Source organism: Nelumbo nucifera, chromosome 1 (assembly GCF_055504915.1).
Source record: "Nelumbo nucifera cultivar China Antique chromosome 1, China Antique-T2T, whole genome shotgun sequence".
Lineage (NCBI taxonomy): Eukaryota > Viridiplantae > Streptophyta > Magnoliopsida > Proteales > Nelumbonaceae > Nelumbo > Nelumbo nucifera.
In genome coordinates, this window is record NC_142649.1 from 179,292,466 (window position 1) to 179,306,662 (window position 14,197).

The 14,197-nt window shown below is 37.6% G+C and overlaps 1 protein-coding gene across 2 annotated transcripts in view; it reads left to right on the top strand.

The window, feature by feature from the left end:
* Nucleotides 1-13,768, top strand: part of LOC104600331 (histone H3-like centromeric protein CENH3) — a 31,537-nt gene extending 17,769 nt beyond the window's left edge. Inside the window, exon 7 of one of the 2 annotated variants that reach the window (XM_010263215.3) lies at nt 13,278-13,768. In XM_010263215.3, coding sequence (XP_010261517.1) covers nt 13,278-13,333 — 56 coding nt within the window. In that variant the 3' untranslated portion in view covers nt 13,334-13,768. Of the gene's footprint in view, nt 1-11,953; nt 12,465-13,277 lie in introns of those variants that run through there. The other variant, XM_010263214.3, reaches the window with a different exon arrangement.
* The last annotated feature ends 429 nt before the right edge of the window (nt 13,769-14,197 follow it).

The following is a 14,197-nucleotide window of genomic DNA, read 5'->3' on the forward strand; positions in this document are numbered from 1 at the left end:
ACAATTTAAACAAAAAACACATGTTTATATTTAACAATTCTAACTATTCCAAACAATAATATTCAAAATTAGTATTTTATAAATTAATAGAACAAATAATCTATCAAGTCCATATTTATATAAAAAGATGATTTTTAATATCAATAAAATTATACAAATAAAATATTAATAATAAAATAATTATTTTAATATTTAAATTGCACATGATATGCACCTTACATTTTTATATATTTTTACAAATTATTAGTTAATATTTTAATTTACATTAATAAGTAATAACAACATATTTATTATTTATAAAAAATAAAAATATTGTTTACAAAATATTGAAGAATATAATATTAAATTGAATCTATCAAATCCACTAATCTACACTTATTTTAAAAAATGATTTTTTATTTCGAAATATTTATAGAAATAAAAATATTAACAATGGAATAATTATTTTACTAATTAAAAATTATGAATTTGTATAGGATATGTATCTTAGAAATTTTAATAAATTTGATATACTTTAAGTTAATATTATATTTTTGTGAATTATTAATTGGTATTTTAATTTGCATTTGAGAATTTAATATTTAGTTGATTTTTTGTTAATGTTAAAAAATTAAAATAGTAAAATAAAAAAATAACTGATATAATAATCAAAATATAATATGCACATCTGTTTAGTGTCTTGGACTCTTGATTGATGCATTATAAATAAAATTATATGATATCTAGGCATCCCAATATATTTTTCATATACACTAATACACCATTGAAATACACACTTCTTATGTATTTATATACTATTTGCGACTATTTTGGTCTTAAATTTGGTGTTATTAATGTATTTGTGGAATTTGTATGTATTTCCCTAACGTACCCATCTGTTTTCATATTTTTCATTCGTATCCATGTGTTTCCAAAGCGTATTTGTTGAAGATTAAATAGTTTTATGATGTTTTTCTAAGTAGATGTTTATGTTAGTTGTTAGATAGGAGGTGGGGACCACAACAGTTATGTGAGTCCAAATTTTATTATGTTTTTTGAAGGTTACATATGCTGTTTTATATTTTGCCGCCCTATGAGGGCATAGTTGTCTTTGTGCTGTTCTATTATTTTAGTATATTTAATAAGTGAGGGGGGTGGCCAGAATTATTGCTCTCTTCTCTTTCAAACTCTCTTCTTCTCTTCTTCTCCCTATCTCTTCCTTCTCTCTTCAAGAAACTACTTTCTTTCATATTTTTTAATTCAACAGATTTCTACTTGGTATTGGAGCAGTAGCTATGGTTTCTTGAAGCATTCTCATGCAACCCTAGATCAGCCGATTGCATGAAGAAGTAAAGGGCTGATCGATCTAATATAGATTGCCCAGTTCTTGGAGTTTTTGGTGGGATCGAGACATCAGGAAGGTGATTTACTGTCCGACATCAAAATCAGGAAGAACTGGAGTACGAGGAAGAGTCCCAGAAAAGTTGGACTCTTAGTTTTTGATATGATCTTTGGCGCCCAGGTATTGTTAGTTTTCTTTTGATTTTCTGAAGAGGGCGGTTTGGTTTCTGCATTTTTCTAGGCCTTCCAGAGTGAAAGATTCCCTTTTCTCTCTGGTGGGAGGCGTGGGGAGGAGAGATATTTCCCTCCAGCTAGGGTTTTCTTCTTCTGGAAGGGTTGGTCTTTGCGTGTGTGGTATTAAATTATTTTTTGAAGGCCTCCAATCTATTTTTGACGTAAATGGAGAGTTGGAATACCGAGATGAAACCTACTGGTACTGTGGAACTGGGTGTTGGAGGTAGTAGTGATTTTTTTTGGGTTTGGGATCATAACTACAGTAAAATTTGATGGGACGAATTATTTGGAGTGGGCACAATCAGCTAAGATGGCTATTGGTGCCCGTGGAAAATTAGGGTTTCTCACCGGGGAGGAGAAGAAACTTGATAAGACTCTTCTCGATGGGTGCTAGAGAATTACATGGTAATGTCCTGGCTGTGTAATTCTATGTTACCTCATATTGCAAAAAATTTCCTATGGGCTAATATTGCCAAGGAGATTTGGGATGGAGTAATTGAAACCTACTCTCAGAAGCAAAATGAAGCCAGAGCCTATCAGTTAAGAAATCAGGTTATAAGTTTGAAACAAGGGGAAAAACCTCTTGCTGTGTATTTCTCCATGCTGAAAAACCTATGGCAGGAAATAGATCACTTAGAAACTATGGTATGGGAAAGTGTAAATGATGCAGCAACTTATCACCAACTGGTAGAGAGGAATAGGGTTTTTGAGTTCTTGGCAGGATTGAACCCTGAATTTGACATTGCTAGGCAACATATTCTTTCTAGAGAGGGTGTGACACTCTCTCAGGCCTATGCTTTTGTCTCTGGAGAGGAGAGTAGGAGGAATGTAATGCTGAGACAGCATGAGACTGACTAGTCGGCCATGGTTGGTACAACAAAACCTAAGCCGAATGGAGACAGGGGGAGTAATGAGACTAGAAGGGAAGATAAGAAGGACTTGGTGTGTGATTATTGCAAGAAGCCTAAGCATACTAGGGACACTTGTTGGAAGCTTCATCCAAATCTTATGCTTGCTCGGATAAGAAACAAGAAGGGAAATGCAAATGTAGCCACTACAGGAGACTCTTTAGCTCCACTCTCCCAAATTGATTGGGAATCTATTGCAGTAGCAGCAGTGAGAACAGAATTGGAGAGGTTTGGACAGCTTATGAGTAAGAAAGATTCACCTAGCCCTAGCCTTCCAGATGGACAGTAGAATGCAGGAGCCAACTACACCACTTCCTTTGCACATACAGGTAGTCCATATGCAATTGCAAATCTTGCATCCACTTTAGGTAAGGAGGGACCTCCTTGGATTATAGACTCAGGAGCATCTGAGCATATGACTAATGCCCCTACCATTTTCAGTTCCTATCAGTTGTGCTTTGGTAGAGACAAAGTCTTTACAGTAGATGGTTCACATATACCTATTGCTGGGAAGGGGACAGTTAGAGTGACCAATGATATAACTCTGCCCTCTGTTTTACATGTCCCTAGACTTCATACCAACTTACTGTCTGTTAGTTCTTTGACAAAAAATTTGAATTGTTCTGTGACCTTTTTCCTGGTAATTGTGTTTTGCAGGATCTAGAGTCAAAGAAGATGATTGGGAGTGGTCGTGAGGTGAATGGAGTCTACCTTCTGGATGAGATTCCGAGACATCAGTGCCATCATATTAGCAGTAGCAGTAGTAGTTGGTTAGAGTCAGTGAACCAGATTATGCTTTGGCACAACCGCTTGGGACATCTTTCTTTTAATTCTTTGAAATGTCTTTTCCCAAAGCTGTTTAAGTCTGTTCAATTATCTAATTTGGAGTGTGAGAGTTGTCAGTTAGGAAAACATTGTAGACAGTCTTTTAAACCAAGTAATAGAAGAAGTACTTTTGCCTTTAATATTGTTCACACTGATGTATGGGGGCCTTATCAAATCCCTTCCATGGGAGGATTCCGTTACTTTCTTTTGTTTGTGGATGATTATACACGATATTCTTGGCTATATTTGATGAAATCACGTGATGAGGTTTCTAATTTGGTACGACAATTCCACCAAATGGTTCTCACACAATTTGGAGTGAGAACTAAGGTTTTTAGATCAGATAATGCCAGAGAGTATTTTGAGAAGGATCTAACCACGTATCTCTTAGCATGGTGTAATTCATCAGAGCAGTTGTGCATATACACCGCAACAGAATGGAGTTGCTGAGAGGAAAAATATACACATTGTGGAGGTGGCAAGGAGTCTTATGGTGCGTGCTTCAGTCCCTGTGCAGTTCTGGGGAGATGCAGTTCTTACAGTCGTACATGTGATTAACCGTGTTCCTTCACGGACTTTGGGGTTTAAGGTGCCATTTTGCCTACTTTTTTCAGATGGAGAGATATTTCATATACCTCGGAGGGTTTTTGGCTGTGTTTTTTTTGTTCACATTCTTGGCCCTCATCGCAAGAAATTTGATCCTAAGGCAAAGAAATGTGTTTTCCTTGGGTATGCTCAAAACCAAAAGGGGTATTGTTGTTATGATCCAGTGTCGAGGAGCAGATTTGTCACTATGGATGTTACCTTTTTTGAGTCCACATTCTTCTTCTCGAGTGGTTCTCCATAGGGGGAGCGTTTTGGGGTGGAGAACACACAATCTGTTCCTCTTCCTGTTCCTTTGGTGCCTTCATCAGTTCAGCCAGCACCTACACCATCAGTTCAGCCACCACCTGCACCATCAGTTCGGCCAGCACCTGCACCATCAGTTCAGCCAACACCTACACCATCAGTTCAACCAACACCTGCACCTCTAGTTTCATTACCTGAGCCGCTACGGGCAGCCTCACAGCAATATCAGCGCTGGCAGATGATGGTTGACTCCACACATCCTCGACCCACACCACTCTCTGTCAGTCCTTCTGAAACTCCAGATTCGGCAGATACAGTTCCAGGTATTCCCCATGAGCCTGTTATGCTTTCTGATGATAGTGTTTCTGTCCCTAACACCACTGTTGCAGCTGATCCCACTGACCTTGACCTTCCTATTGCACTTCGTAAGGGGAAGAGAAAGTGTACAGCCCATTGCAATTCACACCATCTTTCCTACAGTGCCTTATCACCCTCCTATCCTGCTTTTCTTTCTTCCCTAGATTCTGTGTATATACTCAGGAATGTTATTGAGGCTCTCTCCAAACCTGAGTGGAAAATAGCCATGCAAGATGAGATGGATGCTTTGGTCAAAAACCATACTTGGGAAATAGTTGATCTGCCCCCAGACAAGGAGATAGTTGGATGTCGATGGGTATTCACAGTGAAGTATAAGGCTGATGGCAAGATAGAGAGGTACAAGGCAAGGTTGGTAGCAAAAGGGTATACTCAGACCTATGGTGTTGATTATCTAGAAACCTTTGCACCAGTAGCTGAGATGAGTTCAGTTTGTATTCTTTTATCTCTAGTAGCCACCTATTCATGGCCTTTATTTCAGCTTGATGTCAAGAATTCTTTTCTCAATGGTGATTTACAGGAGGAGGTATATATGGACATTCCAGCGAGCTTTTATGAAAATGTTGATAAAGGAAAGGTGTGCAGACTCAAAAAATCTCTGTATGGACTGAAACAGTCATCTAGGGCTTGGTTTGACAGGTTCAGAGGGGCACTCATCCGTTTTGGATACACACAGACACAGTCTGATCACACCCTCTTTGTGAAGAGGAGAGATGCTTTGGTGTCAATTCTGATTGTGTATGTGGATGATATAGTGGTGATAGGAAATGATCTAGAAGAGATTAATGATCTCAAAAAAATCATTGCAGCAAGAATTTGAGATCAAAGATCTTGGTGAGCTCAAATACTTCTTAGGGATTGAAGTTGCAAGATCCAAGCACGGGATCTTCATTTCACAGAGAAAGTATGTACTTGACCTACTACGAGAGACTGGGAAGCTGGGGACCAAACCAGCAGACACTCCTATTGATCCAAATCACAGAATTAATGGTGTGGATGGTGAGTTGGTAAAGGATGTGGGGAGATATCAACGAATGGTGGGCCAACTGCTGTCAGCAGACACTCCTATTGATCCAAATCACAGAATTAATGGTGTGGATGGTGAGTTGGTAAAGGATGTGGGGAGATATCAAAGAATGGTGGGCCGACTGCTGTATCTGTGTATGACACGACCAGATATTTCTTATGCTGTCAGTGTTGTGAGTCAGTACATGCATGCACCTCGGGTTCAGCACTAGAAAGCTATTGAGAGAATACTTGCATATCTGAAAAAACACCCTGGCAGAGGTATTCTTTTCTCAAATCATGAGAATCTAAAGCTAGAATCCTATACAGATGCAGACTGGGCAAGATGCTTAGATGACAGGAGGTCTACATCAGGAGTGTGCACCTTTGTAGGTGGAAACTTGATCTCCTGGAAGAGTAAGAAACAGGCGGTTGTGGCAAGGTCGAGTGTAGAGGCTGAGTATAGATCCATGGCTCATGGTGTCTCAGAACTTCTTTGGGTTAGATCTCTTTTGAGTGAGATTGGGGTGAAAGCAGAAGAACCTATGATGTTATACTGTGACAATCAGGCTGCAATCAATATTGCTCACAATCCAATTCAACATGATAGGACAAAACACATTGAAGTTGATAGACACACTTTATAAGAGAAAGGGTGACAACCGGAGAAGTTTGTTTGCCGTATGTCTCTTCAGAGTTGCAGTTGGCTGATGTTCTCACTAGAGGGGTGGCAAGGAACAAGTTTGAACATGATCTACACAAGTTGGGAATGTGTGACATTTACTCCCAATTTGACGGGGAGTGTTGAAGATTAATTAGTTTTATGATGTTTTTCTAAGTAGATGTTTATGTTAGTTGTTAGATGGGAGGTGGGGACCATAGCAGTTATGTGAGTCCAAATTTTATTATGTTTTTTGAAGGTTACATGTGCTGTTTTATGTTTTGCCGCCCTATGAGGGCATAATTGTCTTTGTACTGTTCTATTATTTTAGTATAAATAATAAGTGAGGGGGGCGGCCAGAATTATTGCTCTCTTCTCTTTCAAACTCTCTTCTTCTCTTCTTCTCCCTATCTCTTCCTTCTCTCTTCAAGAAACTACTTTATTTCATATTTTTTAATTCAGCAGATTTCTACTGTATCCATATCTGTATCCATATTCGAATTCTCCGATACGATACCCGATACTGATACTTTAATCCTTGGTGTAGAAAAGGGTGCAAATAAATTATGTAAATATGTATTAGCTAAATTTCCAATATTACATATGAAACATTTGTTACTGATAAAAAACAAACACATTTGTATCATGTAAGGTAATCTATGTGGTCAATTGTCTAGGCAACTAGTGCAGGCTGGCTGGGCCTTAGGACCACACAAACATGGTTGAAATGCTTAAAATAAAGGGGAAAACAGCAAAAATAGAGGACAATCAAGGAGCATGCGCAGGTTTTAGGAGTCAACCAAATACGAAGTTACAAACCAAATCTGTCAAAGGAGAGACTGGTTTTCTCACTGAGGGTGATAGAAAGTTTTCTTTTTCTTCCTTTTAAACTGACAGATCCTTTCTTAGTAACAGTTCCAATTCATTTGCTAGATATGAATGGCCATGGAAGATCTTTGTAAGGCTTACTGGTTTAGTTTCCTAATCATAGACTGAATATTCTATCCAATTCAAAATTCACAAATGTTTCTTTCCATTTTGGATCAAGTTCTTCAGATGGTTCTTTGCACCGAGTTCTATCATGGGATGGATTCTCTGCATACACTACATCCATGTTTGGTCAAAGTTTCAACTTTGTCTCCTTAATGCAGCTATTTATTCTTGAGCATAAATGTCTCTTGGATCCATGGGTGCTGCACCTCATCCTTATGTTTGTCTTGCTGTTGTGTGACAAATAGAGTAACAAAGCAGTCCCCAAAGCATCGCTATTGATCATTTCAGGTGGGGCTATAGGAGTTAGGACCGCAAGAATGTGGCTGTAATTCTCAGAATAAAGAAAAAAATAGCAGAAGTAAAGGAGAATCGAGGACCACAAAATATGGCTAGAGTTTCGGCCAAATACTTGACAAATTTGTTGAAGAAGCTGATTATCTCTAGCTCTTAGGAGCAATAGAACATCCTTACTCCAAAAGAAAACCATATTAACTTTAAATCTCATTCCTCTATTCTAATAAGATCTGTAGACTTAGAATCTCCAATAGAATTGGACTGAATTGCTCTTTACTGATAACATGATTGTTAGTCTGTAACCTGACATTTCAAGTAAATCCAAAGACAAAAAATGACCATACATGGACACCCCCAAAAAGAAAGAACTAAAACAAAAAAGATGATTATAATCTTTCACTTCATGCAGCCTGTGTTGCTAAGAAATCTAGGGCTATTTTGATTTCAATTTGATGGAACATGAATGTATCTTTGACAAGACTGATCATTATGTATCTTTGACAAGACTGATATGTATATACATAGGCACATATATATGGAATGAATTATACTAATTTGTAAATGGAACCTCTGATCTGCTTTGCATTGCAAAATTAGAACTGTTGACCTGTTTGGTGCTGCAAAATTAATTACGGAGAACTAAACTTGTCCAGAAAGATGTGGAAAACTAAACGGATAGAAATGCTGTGATCGAGGAGTGCGAAAGCACTACCCTTAAGTTGGTTTTGCCCCATTGGAAATATTTTGTGCGAAGTGACTACAGGGGATATGCTCCCATGATTCAATGATCAATCATCTCTCTATGCTTGCGTTCCTATAAAAGGACTGCTGTTTACAGCTAAGAAGCACTTGGCTCGCCAGAAGACTAAAAGAAAACCAAAAGGAGAGGAAGACCTACAAATGCAAAGGAAAGGCTCACCTATAAAGGCAAATGTCTATCTGTTATGGAGAAATGTAGGGCAATAAAAGAGGAAAACATCCCATGTTCGGAAAAAGTGGGAAATGGAAGTGGCGTGACCCTTCTCACAACATGTTTCTCTTACAAAGAAAGTTATTAGAAAAACCAAAAAACAAATAAGTGAAAACAAACAATTGAATGTGCCATATGTGTGTGTATACCACACCCCATGTTGACTCGGGTTGGTTTGATTTGGCACACATGTGTGAAAAACACCCCAAACCCAACTGCTTTATATTCATACTTTTCTTCTTCTCTTGCATCCTCAAATCCCCAAGGCAAGCTTCCACTTACATACTTGTTGAGGTTTTTGGGCAGATTTGTGTAGATTTAGTAGTTGTTTTTGTTAGCTACCCTATAAGGGAATATTAGTCATTGTACCCTTTTTTAATTAAAAGTATAAATACTGGTGTGTGCTTCAGTTCCTGTTCGTTTTTGGGGGGATTCAGTTTTCACAGTCGTGTACTTGATTAACCGTGTACCTTCACGCATTCTGGGGCTTAAGGTGCCATTCAGTCTTTTTTTTTTCCAGATGGGGAGATATTTCATATACCTCTGAGAGTTTTTTGGGTGTGTTTGATTTGTTCGCATTCTTGGTCCTCATCGTAGGAAATTGGATCCTAAGGCCAATAAATGTGTTTTCCTTGGGTATGCTTAAAACCAAAAGGGGTATTCTTGTTATGATACAATGTTGGGGAATAGGTTTGTCACTATGGATGTTACCTTTTTTGAATCTACATTCTTTTTCTCTCATGGTTCCCTTCAGGGGGAGTATCTTGGAGAGGAGAAGTCACAGTCTGTTCCTTTTCTTGTTTCATTTGATCCATCAGTTCCACTTGTTGTTAGACCATTAGTAGCTCCAGACCCACTGCTTGATCCATTATGGCCAGCCTCACAGTGTTATCAGCGCCAAGGCAAGAGGATTGACTCCACACATGCTCCAATAGAAGAACCTACACCACTCTCCGTCAGTCCATCTGAAATTCCAAGTTCGGCTAATACAATTCCAGGTATTTCCCTTAAGCCTGAGCTTGTTATTTCTCATGTTGATGATGTTTCTGTACCTAACACTATTGTTGCAGTTGATCCCATTGATCTTGATCTTTCCATTGCACACTGCAAGGGAAAGAAAAGTGTACAACCCATTGCATTTCACACCATCTTTCTTACAATGCCCTATCACCTTCCTACCGTGCATTCCTTTATTCCTTGGATTCTGTATTGATACCCAAGAATGTCAACGAGGCTCTCTCCAAACTTGAGTGGAGAATAGCTATGCAAGAAGAAATGGAGGCTTTGGTTAAGAACTGAACATGGGAGACAGTTGACCTTCTTATAGACAAAGAGACTATCGGATGTAGATGGGTGTTCACTCTGAAGTATAGGGCTGATGGCAGTATAGAGAGGTACAATGCAAGGTTGGTTGCAAAAGTAGATAAGATGAGCTTAGTTCGAATTCTCTTGTCTCTAGTAGCTACCTATTCATGGCCTCTTTTCCAGCTTGATGTTAAAAATGCATTCCTTAATGGTGATTTGCAAGAGGAGGTATATATGGACATTCCAACTGGTTTTAATGAAAATGTTAATGAGGGAAAAGCTTGTAGGCTGAAAAAAAAATCCTTATGTGGATAAAAACAGTCACCTAGGGCATGGTTCAATAGGTTTAGAGGGGCACTTATCCAGTTTGGATACACATAGACTCAGTCCGATACTTTCTTTGTGAAAAGGAGAGAAGCACTTGTGTTAGTATTGATTGTGTATGTGGTTGATATAGTTGTTATAGGGAATGATCTGAGGGAGATTGATGCACTGAAGAAGTTTGAGATCAAGGATCTAGGTGAACTAAAATAGTTTTTGGGGATTGAGGTTGCAAGATCCAAGCATGGGATATTCATCTCTCAGAGGAAGTATGTGTTGGACTTATTGTAGGAAATTGGGAAGCTAGGAAGTAAACCAGCTGATACTCCTATTGACCCAAACCATATGATTAATGCTTTGGATGGTGAGTTGGTTAAGGATGTGGGGAGATATTAGAGGATGGTAGGCCAGTTATTATATTTATGTATGACACGTCCAGACATTTCCTATGTTAGTGTTGTGAGTCTGTATATGCATGCTCTTTGGGTTCAGCATTGGGAAGCCATTGACAGGATACTTGCATACCTAAAGAAGCATCTTGGTAGAGGGATTCTATTCTTAGACCATGGGAATTTGAACTGGAGTCCTATATAGATGCAGATTGGGCAGGTTGTTTAGATGACAGGAGATCTACATCAGGGGTATGCACCTTTGTAGGAGGAGATTTGGTTTCATGAAAGAGTAAAAAACAGTTAGTTGTGGCTAGATCAAGTGCAGAGGCCGAATATAGATCTATGGCCCATGGTGTTTTAGAACTACTTTGGGTTATATCCTTGCTAAGTGAAATTGGGATAAAAGCTGAGGAGCCCATGATATTATATCGTGACAACCAAGCTGCAATCAATATTGCCCACAATCTGGTTCAGCATGACAAGACAAAACACATTGAGGTTGATAGACACTTCGTAAGAGAGAGGGTGACAACTAGAGAAATTTGCCTGCCTTATGTCTCCTCGGAATTACAGTTAGTTGATGTCTTCATCAAAGGGGTTGCAAAGAACAAGCTTGAACATGACCTACGCAAGTTGGGAATGTATGACATTTACTCCCAATTTAAGGGGGGAGTGTTGAGGTTTTTGGGCAGATTTGTGCATATTTAGTAGTTGTTTTTGTTTATTTATTGTTTAGATAGGAAGTGGGAACCACAACACTCTTGTTGGGTCCCTTTCAATGGTTCTTTTGAGTTATATATGCAGTTTTATGTGTTAGCTGCCCTATATGGGCATACTAGTCATTGCACCCCTTTTTTAATTAGAAGTATATATACTAGTGAGGAGGGTGGTCAGAACTGGTTGCTTTCTTTTTCTTTCTCAATTTCTTCTCTTCTCTTTCTCTTCTTCAAGAAATATCTCTTTTCTTTACAGATTCTTGATTCAGCAGTTTTCTACTATACTCGTTCCCATTTTCTTATTCAATGTGGGACAAGCGCTTTTTTAGCACATTTTAAGTAGCTTTCAAAGTATTGGAGGGAGATTAAAACATGTAAGACAAATATGCAAGAAAGGGGTCAGACCAAAAATTAAAACACAAAAAGACAAGAGTTTTTGAATCTCAAACGAATAAAATACCAATGATGTATGTATGTAACTATGTATGCATTTTACTTTGTTGGAGCATGTGGTGTTTGTTTCTTATTTTCAAAAATCAAATAAACTCATGCAACATTCTTCATTGATTTTGTTTGTATCTTCTTAATGCGTTTTCTGTGCATGTATTTGCACTTCTTTAGTAAAGATTATACAAAGCACTTTGAATTAGAATCAGCTTTGAGTTTAACAAGGCACTTTTTAAATCAGAATCAACTTCAAAACTAATAAACAAGCACCTAGAGAATAGCATATCCTCATGTCAAGCTTTTGAAAAGATGATAGAATTCTCCATGAATTGTAACAGGTCATTTGATGGACCATCTTTGCACCCCTGGAAGCCTTCAGTCTACATTCCTTGTCCTTTCACACTGACTTGGTGCTTCTAAAATGATGAATAAAAGTAGGGAAAGGGGATTCTCCAGCCTCATCCTCTCTCCAGCAAAGAATGCTTCAGGAGCTCAATTTATCATAATTGAAAACTTCAAAGATGATTCACATATCTCAATCCACTCCTTCTGATTCCAAAACCCATCTTATGGAGCGGATGGTTGACAACATTCCATTGCACATGATCATAGGCCTTTTCCAAGTTGTGAGAACAAACAGTTGTTGTAACTTGTTTCTTACTATTTAATTTTTATGCATGTATACAAATCAGCTGAGCCCACAATTTAAAGATGTATATGGAACTGAACAGAGCAGAATTGCAGAAAGGATTTATGTATAGTTAGGGCAAGGCTTAGTTAAGTTGAATGTATAGCATCAACTAGCTATTGGTTACCTTGGAAGGAAATGATCGGATTCTTTGAAATAAATAGCACAAATTTTGTTAAGGGGTCTTCCTTTTTGTTGGAATTGCCAGGGGGGGGAGTAGGAGAGCAGATCAGACAACAAATAGGGTAGAAACCAAGAGAGGCACAAATGAAGAGCAGGGCCTCAGTTCAGTTGCATCCTCTCAGCATTGATTATTGGCCTTGGAGGCCATTTGTAAACAGTTGAAGTGGCTGAACTTAAAAGCTTATTGCTTTGTCTTTCAGGGGTTAGATTACAATCTATTCTTTCAGGGGAACAAACTCATGAGCATCACTAGTGCTTAAAAGCCTTGACATGCTGATCTAAATAACCTTTCGAAGTAGATGCATGGGTTTAAATTTGATGTTGGGAAATTAAAACACCTACAAATGTATATTTGCAGGGCAAATGTTATATATGGACAAGGATTGCTGCTGAATTATTGGAACTACTTTACCTACTTTTGTGATTTCCTCATTGATTCTTCATTGGTCGAGTTCTATGTAATAGTGAATAGTTAAGTACAATTCATTTCAATCCATATCTACATAGTCATGCCTTTGAGTTCATTTCTCTCTCAACCGATGAAGTATGGGACTCCAGACTGATGGAGAAATGAGGAAACCCACTTTTTAGACCGGTTTTGATAATTAAATGCAAAAAACTCACTGACATGCATTTACTTTCTAAAGACTATTTTAACATAGTAGCCTTGAAGTTACGGCTTTGTACCAGCTCAATTTTGGCAGTCAGACAGATATTTCCTTTTGGCTTGCTGTTTTTGTTTTTTTTTTTTTAATTTAATATTTTTGTTCTTTTCCTGTTGCTTTTTTTAGTGCAAAAGGATTGGGCGCTAGCACGGCGTCTTGGAGGGAAAGGTCAGCTTCGGTGAGAGGGGTCCAGTACTTACTGGCACAACCGTGGGCACTAAATCGTTTGAAAATGGAATATGTAATTGTTGTTTAATTGATTTCACATTCTTTTGTGATCACATCTACAACCAAGTTTCCATTGCTGGTCTAATGGAAACTTGGTGATCACATCGTGGTGTCCCATTCCCATCCAAGGCCCAAAACGATCTATAAGCTGCACGGTTCTCGGAAATGTAGAATTTCAATTTTTTAGGTAGCGCATCCCCCAACCCCCATCTGGTTCATTGGCAGCCCTACCAGCAAGGTTAATTAGGACTTGGGATAGACTATTGCATTGTTCTTCTCTTCACATTTTCACTTTTTTTTTCCCTTTAATTTAGGTGGTATTTGATAAATCTGAAAAGTTAAAAATATATTAAAAGTGTGAAATCTAAAAGGGGGCATAGATGCTTTTTTACTTTTTAGAGGATCTGAATCTACAAGTTTGTTTGTATTGGTCAACCTTTTACCATATGAAATTTACTTATTTTACTATTTTACCTCTAAAACATATTATTTGAAATGTTGAATTCAATTTGCATTATCTCATAAAAAATAATTTTCAACCTCAAAATAATATTGAAACAATACAAGTAAAAAATAATAAATTAATAATTACTAATTAATAATTTACACAAAAATTAAAATAATTTTAAAAGATTAATGAAATAATTAAAAATTACTAGTTAATAAAAATAATTAATAAATAACACAAGTAAATTTAATAAAAAATAATTAATGTTTAATAAAAAATATTAAAATAATTAATAATTAATAAAAATATTATTATTATCCATCGAACCATCGCTCCATCGCTGTTGCGTGTTGGAGTGGCAGTGGTGGTG